This window comes from Syngnathus floridae, chromosome 3 (assembly GCF_059516105.1).
Source record: "Syngnathus floridae isolate MCC-2025c chromosome 3, RoL_Sflo_1.0, whole genome shotgun sequence".
In the NCBI taxonomy this organism is placed as follows: domain Eukaryota; kingdom Metazoa; phylum Chordata; class Actinopteri; order Syngnathiformes; family Syngnathidae; genus Syngnathus; species Syngnathus floridae.
Window position 1 is genome coordinate 7,004,294 of NC_142415.1, and position 22,687 is coordinate 7,026,980.

Here is a 22,687-nt window from a genome sequence, read left to right on the forward strand (position 1 = left end):
ATCCTGGATGCAAGCAAGGAACAGCTGTGCACAGCGAAGAGGAGTCTTAGTGATGGAGTTTAATGATGCTGTCAAAATGTTTCTGAGCAACATCACCCAACAGAGAAGCACCAGTAACCTCAGCTGGTGGCTGGGGAAGCAAGTTTGCGAGGACAACCTGGATGCCTTGTTGGGTGAGAGTATTAAATTTTTTTTCTTTTGTAGGTCATTGACATTTTAACAATATTTCAACAAGAATTTTCACTCCGTTTCTCCTTTCATTACCTCCATAACTGTGCAAAGGCAAACATTAGATGCATTGTTTTAGAAATGCTGAGATGGCTAATGTCCTTAGTCAATTATCATACACACTACTAGTAGTGAAGTGCACTTTTTTACTTTCCTCACAATGTCTTTCACAATTTTCGGTTATAAGTGAAAGGCAGATATTTTCTTTATCTCGCCCCTTGCTCCCCTTACATTTTTAAAACGGAAGTCAACCCCCAAATTTCCTTTGTAAGAGTATGTTCAGTGCATCCCAACAAGTCAAACAGTATTCCGAATAATGATTCATTTGTGGAATAAGAGTTAAGCAGCAGAATTCACTTATTTTTGTCCATCTCAGAGGACGGCCTTTTTGCCACTTGCTGTTGACTAAAACTGACATTACAGTTGCCAGGTATCAGGTCACAACCAATCAGCTTCAGGAAACAAGGTAGCTGTGTTGGTTGTGACCTAAGACCTGGCAACTATGATTTCCAGGCGACAGCCAGCGTCTATATGACCACCCCTGAGATTTATGAAAAATGTGGGATTTTTGCTGCTTCGCTCATATTCCACACACAATATTAATAATCAGATTGCCATGTTTAGACTATTGAGGGCACACACATTACATTACTCTAAATTAAATATTGGGATTGAGTTCCCTTTTAAGGCAACGTCTGCAAATACAGTTGGGGAAAAAAACAATTTGCACAACATGTACAACTGCAGAGAAGAGCTGTCTGTTCAATATCAGTCACGTTACACAACTCGTCACAGGCCATTGAGATAGCTGGAGCTGAATTAATGTCCTTGATTTGCTTATCGGTGATACTTTTTCCCATTTAATTACCCTTTCCTTCACTGTTTTTGCGGAGAGAGGCATAGCTTTAATTTTCTGAATAATCTCGGTTTTGTTTTTTAAGACAAAAAATAGGCACTCTGATATTTTAATAAATTAATCCTTCATGTATACTCACCATCGGTGAATTGTTTTCCGCGCTTCATTATCTCTCGGGCTGCAAAAAAAAAACGCGCAGCAGTAGTAGAGTTTAGAGATAAAATTCGTTTCTTGAAACTGGTTTTTCTTGGTGATGGGCAATAAATCTAGCATGCTTTGGCTGAAAATATCGCTCCAAATTGCTCTTCTTGTTATTTGACAACTTCTCATTGCAAATCAAACATGCAGGCAATCCTTCAGCATTGGCAATGAAAGCAAATAGTTCAGTCCATTCTTTCTTAAACCCACTGGTCTCATCGGGCTATCTTTCTCTTTTTGCCTTTCGAATCCATGGCCCATCACTCACACGCTTGTTTGTTTACAACTCGCCGGTGTTGTCTCGCAGGCTATGACGCAAATTTGCTATTTGACGCCATTCTGAAATTCGGTATTTTTACTATATTTACAACTACATACTACATTTTTACAACATAAGAATGTTTGTGTCATGATTACCATCTAAAAACCATGTTTAAAAAAAACAGCAAAAAATACTATATTTTTCCATTTACACGCATTATTGCAAAAACTCCAGGGAGCCGCTAGGGGCGTGCCAAAGAGCCGCATGCGGCTCTGGAGCCGCGGGTTGCCAACCCTTGATCTAGCTGGAATGAAACTCTAATTAATGTCATCAGTAGCATCTTTCACTGAAATACCAGTTGCCAGTCATTCAAATGCAAACAATGGAACGTTGGTTCTTTTACGTAGAAATGTGTTTGTGACTTGCATTTGTGCATCTCTATGAACACATACTCCTCCTTCAGAAGATGCTGTTGCCTCTGAAGACGCTACCAGCTGCACGTATGTGAAGCTGAATCCTTTCCAGCTCATTGTATCATCCGACTGCAACCACAAACGAAGTTTCTTCTGCACCCGCAGTAGGTGTCACATCGTTAAGCAGCTCTCCTTTTGATTCTACACACAAACATCACCTAATTGTGTGAACATCCAGATCCAAACATTTATTGTCTTTTTTTATCTGGAAAGGTTTGCGGTTGCCACAAAACATACAGGTGAGATGAACATTTTGCTGACAGTAGAAAACCAAGTAAGAATGTTATTAATGTGCTGCTTTTGTTTATAATTATAGAACTCATTGGGATCTAAATCACGTGAGTGATACTGCTTGACAAGTCATAAAAGCAAAATTAAAATCGCTGTTGTGTGATGCTGTCAAACATACCGTGTTCTAGGGTTTAAAAGGAGTGAACACCCGATGGCTCCCCATATCTATGACATTGTAAATCTCCTTTTGGTACGTATTATTTTTGGGGCTCAATAAATTTCAGAAATGTAAAGTTGTTTTGCATATATTGGGCTCACATTTATCCTTGATTTGCAAAAGGAAGCTGATAATGAACTCATGCGAATGGAAACAGAAGTAGGGGAGCCAACAGAGGAAAGTAGGGTGGGTTACTAAATTTATTTTGATACTTGAGGACACTTAACTCCTAAATCTTCTTCTAAAACAGCACTATAAATATTGTGAGACACATATTGTAAATACATTTGCATTATTGAATCGCTACTCTGTATAAAATATGAAAAGAAATACCTGAATACCTCGGGTGCCAATAAGAACAATATGATTTTTCACTACTGCTTACATAATACCTCTCTTCTCCTCTGTTACAGAATGAATTCATTCTGTATTTGTTGAAAGGCACTCAAAATATGTCACCTGAATTTGCCCTTGAAAACACGGACATAATCAGTCACATCATTAGCTGCAGCATTAGCATCCTTGACATCTCCATGAACAAATGTGACATCCAGACGAGCCCTAACCGCACAGTAAGTTTAAAATAAAACATAAATACTTCAATACTTCAGTACTGTTGCAATTGAAAAATGGTAACGTATCACCACCTCTACCAGCCCATATTTGAGGATATATTTGAAATTTTCCGGACCATTTTAATGCTGCTGAGTTCAGAAACATTGCAGAGAATTGTCATCAGGTACTCAACAGGGACCATCTACCAGAGCAGGTTGGTTCAGGCTTTCATCATAGTAACTCAGGTGACAGAAACTTTGCATTTCTTCCAACTATAAAAATTCTGATTTTCCTGTTTCCACTCAGTCACGACCCCGAAGACCTCAGCAATGTTATTCTGGGCTCAGTGGAAGATGGTGAGTTCATCGTAATGCCCCCATATTCCGTTCTACAGAGTCACATTGGACAACATGAAAGAATCATTGCTCAGGTGTGTGTGCACACCATTGGGCATGTATTTTCATCTTTGTTGTCAGAAGTGACACTCTTATCAGTTGTTTTGTTTGGTAGATGTCTACATTCTCTGTGAATCCTCATCCAACTGATGACAATATCTCTGGAACAGTTTGCAGCCTTTTACTGAGTGATGGAGAATCAGATGTTCCGTTGGCCAATCTCACAGAAATGATAGAGGTACAACTGTGATAAGACATGATTTGGATCACTCGAGTATGCATGTACTGTATCTTTCCCATATTTGTCGTTTTTGACAAAATCAAAGACAATAAAACTGCAATGAAAACACAATGTCAATGGCAAAGGTAATGACACTGAATTGTTTCTTCACAGATATTTATGCCTCGCCCATTCATTCATATAATTAACCATACAGTTGCACTTGAAGAAAATACGAAAGTACTGACTAGAGTCAATGTCTCAGACTCTTCCATGTCCATCTGTGTCAGAGTGGAACCAAGTGGAAACATGTCCTTGATTCTTACACTTTCTCAAGGGTCACCTCCTAATTCCAGCTACTTTGCTAACGTGACCATCGTAAACCAAATAGGTAACTATTACGTCAAGCTTCTTGTTCTTGCTTTTCATGATAACATGTTTTGATTGAGTGTAAAATTTGGGGTATGGACTGCCCTTGAGCAAGAAACTAAATGGAACTTTCATAAAATTTTTATGATGATTTTTTTTTCTTTTTTTAATCATAAACTGTAATAGTATAGGGATAGTGATGGTCATCAGTTGTCTTAGCTGCGATTGGTTGTCTGACATCTGGCAACTGTAATGTCATTTTCAGTTGACAGCAAGTCACAAAATGCTCCCCGCCCCCGATAGATAAAAGCAGGTGATAACAGCACATATTGTAAACAAAATTTGTGCGTTTACTTTCCCTTAGAGCACAGGTGTCAAACACAAGGCCCGGCCGGGGGGCAGATACGGCCCAGCACATCATTTTATGTGGCCTGCAAAGACAAATTGTGCATCAAATTCGTGTCATTACTAGAATTGCAAATTGTCTTAACTTTTAATAATGCCTTTTTTTTTTTATATTTGACCAGTTTTTACTCGTCTGATTTGAAAACGAGTAATTTGTCAGTTTGTTTTGTAGCTAGCTGTTTTGCGCTCTTCTGATATTCAAACAAAACAATTTAGTTCCATCATGCATTTTTTTTAGATTTTATTTATTTATTTATTTATTTATTTATTTATTTATTTATTTATTTATTTATTTATTTATTTATTTGTTTGTTTATTTATTTGTTTGTTTGTTTGTTTGTTTGTTTGTTTGTTCAACCAAAGGAGGCTATCAATGGATCATAACACCAGAGATGTTACGGCAGACTCCTGGGGTATGGTACATTAGCAGTGAACTCTTCAACTCCACGTGGAAGCAAGGCATTACTCTGAGCATCACCACTTTCATGACCAAGTGCATGTACTGGAGCATAGACCGGCAGATATGGAGCACAGATGGCTGTCAGGTGAGTTTCTACCAGGCAAATCATTCCAAAACAACATTCCCTGCACTCTCTGTACACAGATTCGAAAAAGAGGAACATTCAAATTACATTTTATGTTCAATTCTATTCCTGGAGGCAGTTGAGCTCAGTTTCTTGTTGTTTTGCTTGTCCTTCAAGCTTCCTTGGTCAACAAGTTTGTTTTACTTCAGTATTAGACCACATATACCGTATTTTCCGGACTATAAGGCGCACCTAAAAACCTAAAATGTTCTCAAAAGCCGACAGTGCACCTTATAGTCCGGTATGTCTTATATATGGACCACATTCTTAAATTTAAACTGGCCCGAAGCGTTGTGTCATGAAATCAATCATAAGTGGCCCGCTGAAGACTATGAATCATGAATCAAAAAGACTATGGATCATTATTTTGTGATTATAAAGTAATTTGTTGCATCTGAAGTTGAAATAAAAAAGATAAAATGGAGAATGATTTGATTTGGATTAAAAATCTGACATGATGCATTAATGGTGCGCTTTGTAGTCCGGTGCGCCTTATTTAAGGACAAAGTTTTCAAATGGGCCATTCATTGAAGGTGCGCCTTATAGGCCGGTGCGCCTTATAGGCCGGTGCGCTTTATAGTCCGGAAAATACGGTAATTGCAATTTAGGTTGGAGAAGGGTCACAAGTCAGAATTTCACACGGCAGCTTAAATTTCACATCATGTTCTTTTTACCCGCAGGTTGGGAAGCAAAGCACTCCTGGACAAACTCATTGTCTCTGCAATCACCTCACTCTTTTTGGGGGTTCCTTCTTTGTCATGCCTAACCATGTGGACTTAACACGCACAGCTGAGTTATTTGGCTCTGTGTCTCAAAACTATGTGGTGGTTTCACTTGTTTGTGCTTTCTTCGGCCTCTACCTGGTCACTCTCTTGTGGGCGTACTATGCTGATCGCAGATCACTCTCCAGAGTGAGTCATTGAACAGAACCCTTTATCAAAAGCATCCAAAAATACTCATCCAATATTTTGTTCACCTATCGCTAACCTATCGTTATGGCAATAATCAAATGTCAGAGGAAGATGAGTCTGCTGGAGGACAACCACCCGTGTGCGCAGTACAACTACTTGGTCAGTGTCCAAACTGGACAGCGCAAGAATGCAGGGACGACTGCCAATGTAAGTCTTTATGAATGACAATGACTGAGTTTTTGTGATTTTGCCCACCAACTCAATGGATAGGAAATTAAACAATCAAGAAAACGGATCCCTCATTGGGTTGTGCTCCGGTGAGCAAATTGGCTTTTGAAGAAAATTCCACTTTGCTTCGATTTGATTCCAAGTCATGAGTTACTTTTTGCATTTGGCTGAATCATCAGTACAATAAAATAGTATCTTATAGCTTTAAGAATTGTTAAAACCTTGTCATCATTCATGGTTGTTTGAATCAGATTTAATTGTTTTAAGTTCACAAAAATGGTTAGAGGTCAATATGTAGCAAACAAAATGATGCTAAAGGAAAATGGTCCCGTGTACTCGGTAGTTTCTTTGACAAAGTTTTTTTACACCAGCAGTTTCAAATTCAAAACTTTTAACTACTTTAAAAACTATTATATGGCTTATTGTAACATTTAAAACAATAATTATTTGATGTTTGTGAAACAGAGTCTACATTTTGATGTCAAGCATGCTAAATTTAGGTTTGCTGATGGGTGAGTAGAACATTCATTGTTTCTCTCTTAAGGTCACTGTGACGCTGTTTGGCTCAGAAGGACAAAGTGATGCACATCATCTCACGGATCCTGACAAGCCTGTCTTTGAAAGGGGAGCTGTTGACGTGTTCCTGTTAGCCACACCCTTCCCACTGGGTGAAGTGCGAAACATAAGGCTGCGTCACGACAACTCAGGAGGTCATCCATCATGGTATGTGAGACATGTAGGGCGATTAGAGACACTTATGGGAGGATTGGGTGATTCCAAAATAAAAAGTGCATGAGAGTAATCCAGGCAAAATGTTATGAAAACACAACAATGGCAATGAAACTACTGTTCATGACAAAAACGATACATTTATGGAAAATCAATCACACTCACCAGGGATACTTAAATGCATTATCGTGTGCATCTAATTTAATAATCCAAATTTAGACTTAAGGATGTAAATGTTTGTCAGTGGTTGTGTTAGCGTTTAGAGAAGGCCTTGCTGGCCCTGGCTAGCACCTGACGACCACATCTACACACTGATCTAGTGAATTCCTCCTGTGTTAAGGTATATAAACCAGATGACCATACGCGATCTCCAAACTCAACATGTTTGGCACTTCTTTTGTGACTGTTGGATAAGCGGTGACCACGGAGATGGTTTGACGGAGAAGATATTCAATGCTGCAAAGAACAATGAGGTTTCCTGCTTCAGGTAATGTCAGATGTCTTGAAGGCATTGGGAAAGTCTGACATACTTTGCCTCTTTATTATCAGGAATATTTTCCAGAGCCGAACATCGACGGGTTTTAGGGATGAACATATTTGGGTGTCCATTGTGGATCCGCCATCTCGGAGCCCTTTCACTCGAGTTCAGAGGGTTTCTTGTTGTATGAGCCTGCTCCTCTGCACCATGGCCATCAATATTGCCTTTTGGAACATTCCAGAGAATGAGGATTCTCCAGTGGTCCTTTCTATTGGTAAACCTGCTTTTGAATCATGAGTGTGCCTTGATTATATCGATTTTGTCAGCATGTGAGATATACAATGAATTACAATAGAATAAAACCATCTTTATTTGTCATTTATGCACACAAACAGGAAATTTGACCTCTGCATTTTGACCCATCAGCACAATCTGAATGTGTGAAAACTCTTGATGGGTTGATTGCAAATGACAAATTCATGCAGCTTCCGCGCAGGTGTTTTTCTGGAACTCTGGGAGGAAAAAAAAAAACATATATGCCCTTCACCCTAACTCATTTATGATGAACTTAGCAACTTTAATTTCAAGTTTTTTCCTCATATCAACTTTAGAGTACTGTTGATCCTGGGATGAGCTACAGAGGATATAAAAAGTCTACACACCCCTGTTCAAATGGATTTTTGTGATACAAAAAAATGAAGACCTTTAGCTGCAAATGGGAGCTTTGTCAAGGTGGAGGAAGTTATAAACAGGGTGATATTTATAACAATTGAAGCAAAAATTCTACAGACCTCAGATAGGAAACAAAAGAATATTTGCAAAAGTCTACTAAAACATAGTGGTTTGACTGGTTGTGTCCTGAATCGCATATAAGTTTGAATGTGATTGGTTAATGGTTAAAATTGAACACAGCCATACCCTCAATTATATTAAAAAGGTGTGCACACATGTGCAACCACATTATCTCAGTTGCTTGTTTGAACTTTTCCCATTGATTCTTTTTTCCAATCTAGTTGAACAGGTTACATTATGATGGAAAAATGTTGCAAAACCATTTAACAATGTCTAATTTTTTTATACCGCAAAAATCTGGCACTTGAGCAGGGGTGTGTAGACTTTTAAAATCCACTCTGTCACGGTGGCAAGAGATAAACAGAAGTGCGGCCTGATAACATGCATTTAATATATTGAACCATCACACCAGCAGAGAGCGCAAGGGATTACTTATCGCACTGATTTTGAACTGGCCAAGTTAATGTAAAATTTGATTAAATGTGCATCCAATTATTTTAGAATAATTATTCAAAACATAAGCACCATAAATATTTTAATGACATTACTATACGTATGTGCTTTTCCTAAACTCCAGCACATTGTGGGTAGTGAAGTGTGGGCTTTTTTAAAGTCCTATTTTATAGACTTTTATATATGCATCTTGATCTGTGCTCAATGCCAACATATAAATCTCTCGTAGCACTTATTGTCATTGTTCTTGCGGGTGAGCCTTTAATATCCCAGCTGGTTTCTGTGGACGGGTCAACAAGAAAATGGCTAGCTCAGCTCAAATCAGGTGGATGACTTTTATAAACATGGGTTGTGATTGCTGATTACCATGGAAAACTGTACATTTGATAGCACCCCTCAATTACTTGCTCATTGGCACATCCGTTCTTCTACATTCTGTATATGATCCCTGCCCAGCTTCACTGCACGTTACATGGCAGGATATCATGGTGGGCGTTGAGAGCGGTCTTCTCATGTTTCCAATAAACATCCTCATCATCACCATATTCCGAAGCATCAAACCTCGCATCGTTTCAAAGTCTCAAAAAAGCAGCTCGGAGGACACAATGAGGCCGCGGGAGGTTACCATCCCAACCATTCTAAAGGTATGTTTAATGATAGGCATGGCTTCATTGCTGACCTTGTAAGATCACACTGCCAGTCCTGATGTAGAAAAGGGGCGCTGCGTATCTGTTACTTTCAACCAGGTCATTGTTTTGGTCGGCTGTTCCTTGCCAGGAAACCGAGGAGGTCCTTTCGCTGCTGAGCAGGAGTCTGCGGAACAAAATGGCACAACTGTACAGACTGGAGTCCATTACTGATCTCTTTTCAGCCTTTAACAGAGTGCATGAATTCATCCATCTTATGCAAGGTACCTCAATTATCATGCAAAAAAAACAAAAGATATTTGTAGGGATGCTAAAAAATTCTTCTTGGGATTTGTGTCTGTCAAGGGGAAACTGAAAGCGACCTGCATTGGGTTTATTGCAGCAAATTCCTCCTAGCTGCGCTTCGTCGCCTGTTCATGTGTCTGGAAAGGTTGGATGGAAAGAACTTCCCGACTCCGCAGGATTATACACGAGCACTAGACATCAGCAACCTGCTGGTTCGCAAGTCCGACATGGTCTTCAGCAGTCATTTAGTATGCTGGTCAGCTCTTTGTCTGTCACACTTATACAAACAAAATGCATGTTTGATGACTTGCTTCATTTGATGAGAACATGTGCTCTTGTTTTCTTGTCTGTGGCCAAGCCCACCTCCAACAAAAAAGAAGAGGGTGTCATCTGAGTGCCGGTTGCCCTGGTGGTGTACGTTTCTCGGCTGGTTCCTGCTGATTTCCCTGAGCAGCATGTCCACATTTTTCACTTTACTCTATGGCTTTTACTATGGCAAAGCAAAGTCCATCAAGTGGATCATGTCTCTAGGCCTCTCTCTTTTCCAGAGTATTTTTATATTGCAGCCTCTCAAGGTGAGTTCGGGTAAAATCTGTCCACTTAATAAGACACATTCATCCTTGCAATGGGCACTTTTTCAAAATTCTCCTCTTCTTTGCTGTTTTGCTTGAAAATAATATCAGCCTTATGCTTACTGTATGCTATTTATTACATTGAAGCGCACACTTGTAACAATAATAATAATTTAGTTTTAGTTTAGTTTTAGTTTTATATAGCGCTTTTCTAAACACTCAAGCTGCTTTACATAGAAAATTCACGCTTAATCGCGCGCACACACACACAAAAAATGTAATACTGTAGCACTGGCTCGGCCTGACTAAGTTGGGAATTACAGTGGATGCGTATCCAGTATGTAGTAAACAGTACTAATGTGTTAGATCGAACTTTAGTCGGTGCGGATCACTTTTATAGGAGATAGTTTGAGAAACGCGATTGTTTACTAATAACCGGTTATTGGCTAGTGGACGCATACCGCAACCCTAGTCGACCTCAGTTTGATGCAGTATAGTTTTTATTATATGCGCCTTTTCATCCAGTGCGCCCTACATATGAAATAATTTCTAAAATAAAATATTCAATGAGGGTGCACCTTATAATCCTGTATGCTATTTATTACATTGAAGCGCACACTTGTAACAATAATTCAACAATTCGTGCCTTATGGTGCGAAAAAAACAGTAGTCGGTAAGCTCACAGCACTTTACTTTTTCCATATTACTCATGTTAAATCCGTATTCTAAAATAGAACACCAAAAATAGTTTCCAAAGATTCAAAGTAGGAAATTGTTAGTTTCTTATTTTTAAGACATTTGTACACAAAAAAAAAATATGGGAAGTACAATTTTGAGGGGAATTCTTTCCATTGTTAAGTGACGTAAAAAATGTAATGATGAATGTAATAATGCAATTTAAAGAATGTAAAGAATGAAATGCTGTTATAAATTCCTGATGTACTATATTCGTTATTATTATTATTATTATTATTACTAAAGGGGATTTTTTTTTTTAAAAAAAAAGGTAATTTGACTTTCTTTAGTTGAGCTTAGTATAACAAATCTTTTCTGAGGTGCATAGAGAAATCCTCAAAATAGGCTGTTTCTCAAGGCTGAAAAAAAGTTCAGTGTAAAATAAGCTGTAAGTCTCGATTTTTGGGGCATTTTAAAAGTATGATACAGACTTTACACGCAGACAAATGAGAAAACAAATACTACATCTCCTCTAAAATCTTTATTGCTGTTGTTACTGTCCGTTCATTTTACCGTTCATTTTACCGATGCTATTGTGGTCTCATTTTGTATGTTCTTTAAATGTGATAACATTTTATTTTATTTTATTTTATTCCAAAGGTGATTGGAGTTGCTGTCTTTTTCGCCCTGTTGCTTAAACCAGTAGCTGTTGACGAAACTGAAGAAATTGAACAAGTGCTTTCAGGTGAGTGGTCAAACTGCTGTAATACTTTGTAATGCTCTTTTAGCCCTTGCACTCCATTTACCATTTGTTGCAGTGATGGCAATAGGATTGACATTTGTTTGAAGAGTTTTCAGCCGCCTCCAGGTTCTTATATATATATATATATATATATATATATATATATATATATATATATATATATATATATATATATATATATATATATATACTCTATTTCATCCCTTAAATATAATACAAGGATAGATAATGACTTTGAACTTTAAAAACAATCTTTTTATTTGATCACTTTGTTTTTAAAGGCAAATTAATTACTTTTCATCACAATTGAATTTAGTCTTAGTAAGAAGATAAACTATGGGATGGATTATATTTCACTAGTCACATAAACTGAACAGACTTCTCACTGATAATTTATAAAACTAGAGGTATGTATTCCATTTGGCACAGTGCTCTTTGACCATGAATGCAAAACAAGGTTAATACTTAAAGAAAACTAACAAAATATTCAAATTAAAATCAAGAAAACATCTTTGTTAATGTAATAAAATAAAAACATTCATCCTTTTTAAAAAAAATAACAATTTACTGAAACTAACTGGTAATTACAATGTAATTATAGCAATAATCTTCACCTTTTTTTGTTTTTTGCCATTATATATAGCTTTAAGAGTTCAATTTAAATGTATTTATTTTGTAATTGCTCTATGTTCGTACATGAGCAAGGTCCAACACTCGTTTGAAAATTAGTCGTTTATTTTATTACACACCACTCAATTATCTTTTTTTTTGTAAAACTTTGTACTCCATAAATACTCCATATATTTAAAAAAAAAAACTGAAATTATTACAAAAACTACCAAAACCTAAAATCATTTTATGAAAAATTAAAAATCAACCTGCTAAAATAGAAATAATACACAGCCCAATAATAATGAAAACTATTAGAATCCTGATGCTTACAATATTTGTCTTGACGATGTGGCATTTGTTATTTTCCCTTCTGAACAGGTCTGTTTGTGGGTTTGTATCAAATTAAGTAACATAACGGTACCATGAGACTCACGGGTGCATCTGTTTAATTTAACAGAACAAGAAGACAAATGCAGGCTTTACTCCAGGGGCGAACTCTGAGCATGTAGCAATCCCTGACATCCTCTTTTCTTCCCTTGAACGCATTGGACGATAAATTTACATTCTCTTTTGTATATGCTTCAATAGACTGGACGAAAGTGTGGCAAGTTGGCAACTTTTCAAAATTACCTTATCAATAGATTTGACAATACTTTTTAAAAGTACCTGATCATTGGATTTAGCATAGTTGTTAATTTTTCATGACATCTTTTCTTTGAAACGAGACAACAATTAAGTTGTTTTATTTAGGCCATTTGTGGAGTGTGGAGATGACTTGTGAATGATATGTACTGTTTGTACAGTATGTACTATTTTTATGAGGTGTATGTAAGATGAACTAAAAAATTCCCTTGCGTGACAAGCTTCATGGACCTGCCTAAGTTTGGAATTGAATAAACGGCTCTCGTTTCAAACAATGTGTTTTAACAATGTGTTTAAATTTTGGTTTTTGTTACACACTTAATCCATTAAAATGAAAAAAATGTTATACTCCGTCAAAGTAAAAAGGACTACAGTATACATATAGAAAACAATTCAACTAGTTCAATGATTTTTACTTGTTTTATTAAATTGATGGGAAAACACCCAATTGTTCAACATGGAAAACACAAGAGTGGAGTTCTGCAGTGTCATTTGCTCAACAACACCATGATGCTCAACTTTCCAGAAACTGCTAAATCATTCATTAAAGGCAGCCGTTCTTTGGCCGTAACAGGTGTGGTTGGGTCGGTGGACACGTGTATGACTCAAGTTCCAATGCTATCAGAACATCACCTTTAACCAAATAGTTTGTGGGTAATGTGACACCTCAACAAAACAAAACACAGGGAAATGTTTCCAGTCTTGATAGCAAGTGCAGGATGAGCAATCTTTGTACAGATTGGCCAAGGCCTCTGGTGAGCAATTGACAATAAGGCAAATGCAGCAGAAAACAGTGTAGGACACATGACACATAGAGGAATAATCTAAATTGACACCTCTGTGGGGTTAAAATGTCTATGTAAAATCAAGTTGTGTGGGCTCATCTTTTATACACTAGATATATTTGGTTAATCTGAAAGGTATTTCATTTGGAAACAACCTTGTCAATAATCAGAGCACTCCCGACAACCTCACCCAGTTACTATATATAAAACATGCCCTCAACTGATGTGTGTGTATATATATATATGATATGGACAATGCTTTCAAAGTGGCTGACAGAACAAAGATTATGTGTGTCCTCAGGAACTGAAACCCAGTCATCCAACCAACATGTAAACAGGCCAGCTAGACTTGTTTAACTGGTCTAAGATGAGACTGGAACGAGTCGGTGGGAAAGGCTACAGCATCACATGAGACAGGCAGCGAGCTCCAGAAAAACATTATTAAATTATAAAGTATATCACACCAATAAAAGATTAATATTACAGTACAGGCCAAGCAAGAAGGGAGACTGACTATGTATGTTGTTAGCTTCAGAACATGTCCAAATTAAATTGATACGAGGTAAGAGTAAGTTATTTTGTTTCAGATGTTTCTATAAAGTCAGAGCCTTGAGCATGTTTTACTTTCTGTTCTCATGTGTAATGTCAGCCTGTGTTTAAGATACTTAAGTCTTCTTCTTCAGCTCCTCAAAGCGTCGCGTTAGGTCATCAAAGTCGATGTCATCCGAAGTGCTGGTGGTGGTCTTCCCGCCGAAGGAGCCTGCTGGGAGTGTGTCTGGGACCGAAGGAAGTTCTGGAAGAGCGTTGTTGTCGTATATTTGTGACGGCTGACCTGCAGAGGAACATGTGGGGGCTGTCAAATGAGCTGGAAACAATGTTTTGCTATTTTATTTTGGACAGTGACATGACAAAGCATAACACAGAGGTACTCAATCTGGCAAACGTGACAAGTCAAATGTAGCAACATTGTCCACTGAATTAATATTTGGTAGAGCTTCCTTTTGCTTAAATTACAGACATCAATCTTTATGGATAGGTCTCTATTAGCTTTGCCCGCTTAACATCAATCTTTTTGGATAGGTCTCTATTAGCTTTGCCCGCTTAGATATTTGCCCATTCTTCCTTGCAGAATTGCTCGACTTCAAATTGTCAAGGTAACAGCGATGGTCTGCTCTTATCAATATACTCCTCGTCCAGTTAATATAACAAATGGTACAAAAGTTCTGTGTTGGGGAGCCATGCCATTGGCTGGCGTAGGTCTATTCATTGTCTATCATCAAGTCCACATTGAATGCAGCTGTCTACCAGTAAATTGTACAGCATTTCCTGGGTCCTGCTGCCAACGAGCTTTTTCCCAACAGGATTTGGAACCTGCCCACCAAGCCAACACGACCGATAACTGGTTGAATAACCATGGAATAGCAGTACAACCAGCTCAGTGGCCTAGTAGTAGAGTGTCTGCCCTGAGACTGGAAGGTTGTGGGTTCAAACCCCGGCCGGGTCATACCAAAGACTATAAAAATGGGACCCTTTGCCTCCCTGCTTGGCACTCAGCATTAAGGGTTGGAATTGGGGGGTTAGATCACCAAATGATTCCCGAGCGCGGCACCGCTGCTGCTCACTGCTCCCCTCTCCCCCAGGGGATGGATCAAAATCACATGGGGATGGGTTAAATGCAGAGGACAAATTTCACCACACCCAGATGTGTGTGTGACGATGATCATTGGGACTTTAACTTTAACAACACTCAATAGGCCGACGAACCCGCCTTACTTACACCCCATTGGAAATGTCATGTGGTATTGGCAAATGGAAGGCGAGGCGACAGAAACCCCAAGATGCAAATAAATCTGAAAAGCTTGGGCTACAATCACACCTGAACTGGGTCAACGGCTGAACTCCACCTGGATGCTGTCATTCATGCAAAAGGAGGCCCAATGTACTGAGGGCATGTTACTTTGATATTCTTTTCAGAAGGCTGACATTTCGGTCCAAGATCCTTTGTCTTGATCACATGAAGTGAAAGACAGTCTAGCTGACATTCACACACTTTCCATCAAATGTAAAATAAGGTTTGAAATATTTCACTTTGTGTGTGGGGAACAAAATACGAAGTTACCTTTTTGAAACAAACTATTGAAAGCAACAGATTTTTTCCCTGATATTTCATTTTTGGGTGCCCAATTGTAGAGCAAGTGTAAGAAATGAACGCCTAAAAACATCTGTGTTTCACTTTTGTATAGAACTATGACAGTGAATAGCATTTTCCATGACATATTTCATGAGATGAACCTCTGGGTTTCAAGGGCCATACTGAAAACAGTATTTAGTAAGACTTACCTATGGTCTGGGATGGAAGAGAGTTTTTTATGTCATCAATCTGAAACAGAAGAAGGGGGCCTGTGACAACATCGCCTTACATTTGAGCCTTATAAGAATGTCGGTTATAATGTGTTAGTGCTTAGTGTAGGAAAAGAAACAAAGGTAACATGCTTGTGGCGCTCAACGAGGAACCAACACCTTTAGCGTGCATCAGCCTTTGGGCTAGCCTGAGTCTCCGCTGCAGCACTCTTCTCAGTCCTATCTAATCCCAGGTCAGGTCAGTGGGATCACTGAGTTGTTAGTGCTTAGAATATGTACAAGTCATTCATGCTGCCTAATTATGTGCACACAAAGCAAAAACGTCAGCCTATTCAGGGAAAGTGGCAGAAGTGCAGAGGTAAAAGCTGAAGCTAAGTGAACAACTCTTCCCTGAGTGATGCCCTGCCTGCCCTGTCCATCCTGTCCGTCTTTGGGAACAGGGAGGGATCATGGATGGGATGAGTTGAGTGACTTACAGACTCGTATGTGGGGGGAGAAGTGGGCAGCTGAGGGGGCTGCCCTCCTCCCACAGGGTGCGGGAAGCTGTTGTACGATCCAATGGCTGGATTGAACGGTTCCTGGAGGAAAACAGACCATGGATTTCACTCATCACACAAATAGGGTTGGGAATCACAACGTGACTTGCAAAGCATGTGATCAGATTTTTCAAAAGACAACGATAACTGACAATTTAGCATTGTTTCAAACTATATTTTTGCAAAGTTAACCATCTTCTAAGTGAACATCCATTTTCTGTACTTTGTTCATTATCCAAGGTTGTCAACACTTGGTTCTTTAAAATTCAGCTACATTTGTGGACTTGTCTGGACGCTCTGGGAAAAACAAAGGAGCAGTGAGAAACAGAGCAAGCACATGTGTGATTTCGCAAAAATTGTTCTCATTAGTTGTTTAAATACACTAGTTTAAAAAAAACTGCAAAACAAAGTATTTCACAGACTAGTTTTCTCATGTCAGTGTGACGTATTCAAATCAATTATTTCCTTTCAATAGAATTAAAAACGTTACACACAACATGACTGGAAGTGTCTAATAATGCACATGGTTAGAATCTAAACAAAGGTTTGAAAATAATGATCTTACTCCTTTGGGAGTTGGATAGTTGAAAGGCGTAGGCATGGGCATCGGCATGGGCATGGGCATGACAGGAGCCATGAAACCACCACCACCACCACCACCACCACCTCCGCCTCCTCCTCGTCCTCCCCCTCCGGACTTCTTGTCATTGTTCATGTCAATCAGGTCTGCTTCATCACAACTCACCTCAGGCTATCAGGGAGAAAATGTTATGACGCTAACTAAAAGACAACATCCTGATTGGGACCTCAATCTATTCTTACCCGGACCATGGCATCAGGTTCATACGGCACATTGTAATTTTTGGCTATCTCAATCAAGTAGCGCTCCACCAAAATCTTAGGGGGAGACTCCACGCTCAGTTTGTGCATCAGCTGCAAGCATATCAGACATTTTATCAGAATTGGAGTGCTGGTATATTTCTTGGCTGAAGAGAGTCAAGGGAGTCCTGGGTTTAAAAAAAAAAAAAAATAGAATAATAAAGAAAAAAATTATATGCCAACCCTTTCATTGACCGTTCCAATCTGATTTGTCCTGCACAGCTTGCCATACTCCTTGCTGTATTTTACACAGAGCTGTTCGGACACCTATAAGAATTGAGAATTTACAGTGTCAAGATCTGAGAAGACCAGCTAATATTGGTGCCAATGTTTTTCTTTAAATGTGTACTTACCAATTTTAATTCAGACACCTCTGACTGAAGTCGAGGAGCTGCCCAGATAAGAGTGGACACTGCTTCTTGTAAACCTGGATCCAACTCCCTGAAAGAATTAACCCATCAATACATAAATACCCTTTCATTGGAAAAGGTCACCCCACACCCCTCCAAAGAAGCGATTTTGATGCATTAGGCAAATCCGCTCCTTACTTCATCGATTGAATGAGGCCGAAGCGTGTCAGGAGCAAGTCACAGTAAAGCTCCAGGATCTCCATGCCTTCAACCATATAGTCCTCCCTGATGATGTGCTCCACACGGATGCGCGCCCGCTCATCTTTTCCTGCTGACAGGTATTCCGATATCTCCTTCCGAGCCTTTTGAGCGAGCTCGGCTTCATTTTAAATTGTTCAAGGGAAAGGAAAGCATTACAATGACATGAGATTAAAGAGCAAAACCAAACATTGGTGTGTTTTTTTGATTTCAGGACTCACTTTTCTTTTTCTCAAGGAGCTTTAGTCGATTGATGACGAGCCGCAGGTTGACTCTTAACCTCTCAGATTTGAAGCCCCCCGGCATCATGTCTGAGTTATCTTCCCTGTGGATAAAAGGTCGTAAGACTATGCGTGTGTATCCGTCGTTGAATGGCTGTTAAATGTAGTCACTCAATGAGCCACGTTTTTTTTTCTATTCATGTAAAGTTGACAACTATTATAGAAATTACATACAGCAATAAGCCATTATATATGCCGTGCTTTACATTACACACACACATATGATTTTACAAAAGGGAGGACTTCATTTTATTTCACTACACATTTAGTTATTTATTGTGGTTTTCTAATTATGAATTTTGGTATCCTGAAATTTACCAATGGGTTCACATTTAGTGACTAAATTAATTAATTTAGGACATTAGCAATTATCAACAAAATGTGTTTTCTGGTTGTGTATTTTAGCAAGCTTTCCAATGATACCAGTGTAACTCAATTAAAGCTTACCAAATGTACACAGACATCAAATTACTTAAGTGACCTCCTCGAGAAGTTCTTCAAATTTACCGTCGGCCTCACCCACCTCCCTCCTCGTGAATCACTCAATCATGTGAGCATGACTAACCCATGGAACAACAACGGATCTCCAAATACAACCCCAAATTGAAAAATACTCTCACTGAAAGGAAAAAGGCAAGTTGCTCAAAACTACTCAGCATTTAGCCTGTAACGGCGCCGTGCTCCTATAAAGCGATGCCGACCTTGCCCACATCATGAACTATTCGCTTACTTACTAAATTGGCTCTGAGCAAATATTGGATTGTTACTGTTAGCAATCTTCCTGCCTGGCATCTGGCTAGCCAAGCTAGCTAGCTCTCGCTACATGCTAAAAAGGACGCAATAAACACGCTGAGACTCGTTGTACGGGTTTATACGACACGAATGAGTCCGAAAGCTCTTAAGGGTTCGGATAGCCGCAGATAATTCGGTGTCGATAACATACCTTTTTGTAGCACTCGAATACGGAATAGACGCTGTTTGTGTCTGTGCTTCGTCGCCTAGTTTACTTCCGTGATTATTTGTTGTGACGTCATGGGGGTTTCTATTTGGGGCGGACAAGGTGGAACGCAAGCTCAGGTGCACGGACTCACGGAAATATGTAAATGAGTCATGAATGTTAACGATGACGCAGCAGGGCTGGAAAAGCAAGATATTCCCCCACCAATGAGTCATTGGCAGACCTTATTTAAGAGAATTATTTTATGTCGGCTCACAGAAAGACGTCCTTGCTTGACGTCTCTTGTTTCTGGAGTTCAAATTTTATTATTATTATTATTATTATTATTATTATTATTATTATTATTATTATTTACCATACATATGCATACAGTTAAAATTATTTTTTTCACTTGTTTTCTTATTCTATTTAGCATTTGTTTTTGACTCAGGTCAAAATGATAGCAACATTTTTGGGAACATGTTTTGACAGTGTCAAAGGTCATGTTGTTGGGGCATGCATATTGAACATTTGTGAAAATTTTAATAAAATACTCAAATCTTTGCTACAAAAACTTCAGATAAATCGACTTCATGAAATACAGTGATCCCTCGCTACTTCGTGTTTCGTTTATCGCCGTTCAAAAGTTTTGGGGTCACTCAGACAATTTTGTGTTTTTCATGGAAACTAACATCGTTGCAGAAGGGTTTTCAAGGGGTTTCTAATCACCCATTGGCCTTCTAACACCATTAGCAAAGACAATGTACCATTAGAACATTGGAGGGATGGTTGCTGGAAATGGCCTTTACACACCTATGTAGATATTGCATTAAAAAAAACAGACGTTTGCCGCCAGATAGTCATTTACCACATCAACAATGCAAAGTCTATTCTTGATTAGTTTAATGTTATCCTCATTGAAAAAATAGCCATTTTATTTGGATAATAAGGACATTTCTAAGTGACCTCAAAACTTTTGGACGATAATATAGGTACTTATCAATAAAACAAATTATGCTTGTGTATTTTTACTTTACTTGCAAGCTCTAATTTTATCTTTTTTTTTTTCAACACTATTTGAACAAGCGATGGTGCCCCATTGGGGCAAGTGGTTGTTGTAGTCCTATCAGAAATTAGTAGAAATTAAATTAGCAGAGCATCCCCGCTAGAATTTTATTTTATATTAAAATGTGGTGGACCTCAGGACCAGGCCTCTTATCCGGAAGGCCGGCAGTTAGTGTCAGTTGTTACATCATGTTGACTTTATTGCTTTGATGACTTGTGTCTAATCTGACTTGCTGGTAGTCAGTCATGGAATAACGATGTTCCGGAAGACTTCTGCCTTAAGCCCCATGAAAAAATGATCACTTTTGGCCTGCAGTTCAATGCTGTAAATTGAAAACACATATAACCAACCCAATATGGCAGGAGCGAGGAACATGTCTTTATTCCATGACTGTCAGACTAGACACAAGTCATTAAAGCTACAAAGACAACATGACGCTGCTGGGTGAAAGGCCTGGTCCTGAGGTCCGCCACAAAAAAATATATTTTCTCCAAAAAAATTCAACCCCCTTTTATCAACGGAAGAGATGAAATCCTAGTGGCGTGCATAATCTGTTCTTCTACTTATATCCACTACTTTTGCCACATCTGATTACTTCATTTGTCATCTCAAGTATACAGGCCTATAAAACGTGGAAACAACAAAAAGGTACCAGCATTCCAAGTAGTTTACCAACTCCCGTTGCACTAAATACCAGTAACAGCACAGTACTGTGAATTTCAGGGGGCAAAAATAACTACCATATTTTTCAAATACTGCTGTTTAAGGGGAAAATTATTACAAAAATACAACTTTGTCAAACGGTTGGCACACCGCATGCCAGCCATTCAATTTGGACAAATATAAAGATAGAAGGCAAACATTTCAGGGCCACATTTATTTCAAGGCTGGCCATTCACATTTGGTAATTCCAGGACCAGTCCAGTTCCACGGGACACTTGACCCACCACAGATTCCAATACAAGTACATTTATTCAGATCTGATGTTGCAATTCATAATAAATCACATCTGCCAATTCGACTGCAACTCGATTTCAAATTTGATTCCACTTTTTACATAGAAAGGTGTGCCAGCATTTTGAACGGGCTTTCTCAATCGCTCCCAATCACTGGCGCACGCTTTGACGTACCTGCTTGATGCATCTTTGCGACTACCCATTTCATCAACATGCAAATGTGAAATTAAATACTGTTAAGTCCTGTTGTAAAACGCAATATGTATGGAGCCAGTTGGGTCTCCAACCCTTATCAATGGTAAGCTTTGTGTGTGGCAGGAAAAGCAGACACGCTTGAGTCACTCTTCCCAAATGTAACACGCAAATGGTTGTACTTTGTCTTGTTTGTAGTAGACTCAACTTTGTAGTCCATCTATAAAAGGGAGACAATCATAAAGGAAGCATAACAACTGACATCATTTGTGTTCTGGACGAGACATGCTTTGCATTCAAAGACTGCATAGGTCTTATCCAATTAACAAAGAAAAACTCTCAGCAATGTATTAAACATTAAAAGTCACAAATGTCTAAGCATTGTGGACAAGCTAGCCAACTTAGGGGTGAATTCGCTTTGATATTTTATGCAATTATAATAAATGGTTCATTTGGTCCCTTAAATTTCGAATAGGTGTCTATAATGAAATCACTTGGCTGGCTTTCATCCTCCCAATTTTCGGTATTAGTGAGTGGGATGGCGGGTATTAGGCCTGTCATCCAGCAGGCTTGTAGTTGGGGGCATGCTTATCCATACGCATGTGCTTCGTAGCGTAATATTGCCTTTGTTCCCTCATGTGCTTTTTACTGCTGCCACAATGTAGTCGTACGTTGGCCAAAGGCTTCAATAGTTTTCAGGACTGGATATATAAAATTGGTATTGTTGTTTCTCAACTTAATTGATTTGTAAAAACTTAAAATATACTTTACTTTATCTAAAGTATTTTAATTAATGTCATTATTGTATTTGTTTGAATTGATGCAAATAAAGTAAATTTGAAGTTGTTAGGCTGTGAGTTAATATTCCCTTGCTTTTTAATGCTGTTTTAAGCTTTTGTCCTGGTTCTATTTCAGTACCTGTATCGAGGTATTTTATGGAGGTATGGTATTGAAGTCAAAATGTTGGTATCATGATGACACTATTGCCAATTGTAGTTTCCTTACCAGACACTGAACCCTACAGGTGAGGTTGTGTAATAATAAATTTGCTCGAGTTCATTGGTGGTAAATTATCTCCTCATTGTTGTAGCACCTGCAAACCTGTCGCAACTATACATTACTAAAATATAGTTTTTAAATATTTCTAAATTTACACCATTCAACAAAATAAATACATTAACCAGCACAAACACAGTTAGATGCAAACTGCTGCCTGGTGTGCTCTCTGGTCTTTGACGGTTTTCTGGTACGGACGGGTACTCGGTGACTCTTGAATTAGAGAGTAAAGCAATTCATCTTCCTCCAT

General features: G+C 38.6%; 2 protein-coding genes across 4 annotated transcripts; one reads left to right on the forward strand and one right to left on the reverse strand.

Annotated features, from left to right (window-relative positions):
- Positions 1-1,984: 1,984 nt before the first annotated feature.
- On the forward strand, positions 1,985-13,131 carry pkd1l3 (polycystic kidney disease 1-like 3). 2 transcript variants are annotated; one of them, XM_088371554.1, is made up of 23 exons: positions 1,985-2,121; positions 2,231-2,256; positions 2,334-2,355; positions 2,437-2,498; positions 2,589-2,651; positions 2,879-3,037; positions 3,122-3,234; positions 3,327-3,450; positions 3,531-3,653; positions 3,810-4,026; positions 4,773-4,954; positions 5,674-5,904; positions 6,010-6,111; positions 6,677-6,855; positions 7,202-7,348; positions 7,411-7,613; positions 9,041-9,228; positions 9,362-9,494; positions 9,577-9,772; positions 9,875-10,091; positions 11,424-11,508; positions 11,932-11,933; positions 12,596-13,131. In XM_088371554.1, the coding sequence occupies exons 4-23, from the start codon at positions 2,460-2,462 to the stop codon at positions 12,692-12,694; spliced, it is 2,802 nt and encodes a 933-aa protein (XP_088227680.1). In that variant the 5' UTR covers positions 1,985-2,121; positions 2,231-2,256; positions 2,334-2,355; positions 2,437-2,459; the 3' UTR covers positions 12,695-13,131. The 2 variants fall into 2 exon arrangements, with proteins under 2 accessions (XP_088227680.1, XP_088227679.1); XM_088371553.1 differs by lacking the exon at positions 11,932-11,933 and having other exon boundaries at positions 1,990-2,121; positions 12,596-13,126.
- Positions 13,132-13,186: 55 nt separating this feature from the next.
- Positions 13,187-21,566, reverse strand: ist1 (IST1 factor associated with ESCRT-III). Of its 2 annotated transcripts, none has more exons than XM_088371556.1 (10): positions 21,364-21,566; positions 18,171-18,274; positions 17,890-18,070; positions 17,695-17,782; positions 17,525-17,608; positions 17,285-17,395; positions 17,028-17,213; positions 16,403-16,504; positions 15,906-15,945; positions 13,187-14,397 (listed from the first exon to the last, which is right to left on the reverse strand). In XM_088371556.1, the coding sequence occupies exons 1-10, from the start codon at positions 21,390-21,392 to the stop codon at positions 14,231-14,233; spliced, it is 1,092 nt and encodes a 363-aa protein (XP_088227682.1). In that variant the 5' UTR covers positions 21,393-21,566; the 3' UTR covers positions 13,187-14,230. The 2 variants fall into 2 exon arrangements, with proteins under 2 accessions (XP_088227682.1, XP_088227681.1); XM_088371555.1 differs by lacking the exon at positions 21,364-21,566 and adding an exon at positions 19,174-19,341.
- Positions 21,567-22,687: the final 1,121 nt, after the last annotated feature.

Bases quoted from the DNA above. Each gene is read 5' to 3' on its own strand.
- pkd1l3 (XM_088371554.1), top strand. From the start codon at position 2,460: ATGGCTCCCCATATCTATGACATTGTAAATCTCCTTTTG. The intron at 6,856-7,201 runs GTATGTGAGACA...TCCTGTGTTAAG, and splicing joins TCAGGAGGTCATCCATCATG to GTATATAAACCAGATGACCA. The intron at 9,495-9,576 runs GTACCTCAATTA...GTGTCTGTCAAG, and splicing joins ATTCATCCATCTTATGCAAG to GGGAAACTGAAAGCGACCTG.
- ist1 (XM_088371556.1), bottom strand. From the start codon at position 21,392: ATGGGTAGTCGCAAAGATGCATCAAGCAG. The intron at 18,071-18,170 runs GTGAGTCCTGAA...TTTAAAATGAAG, and splicing joins GCTCCTTGAGAAAAAGAAAA to CCGAGCTCGCTCAAAAGGCT. The intron at 15,946-16,402 runs GTAAGTCACTCA...CTTCTGTTTCAG, and splicing joins CTCCCCCCACATACGAGTCT to ATTGATGACATAAAAAACTC.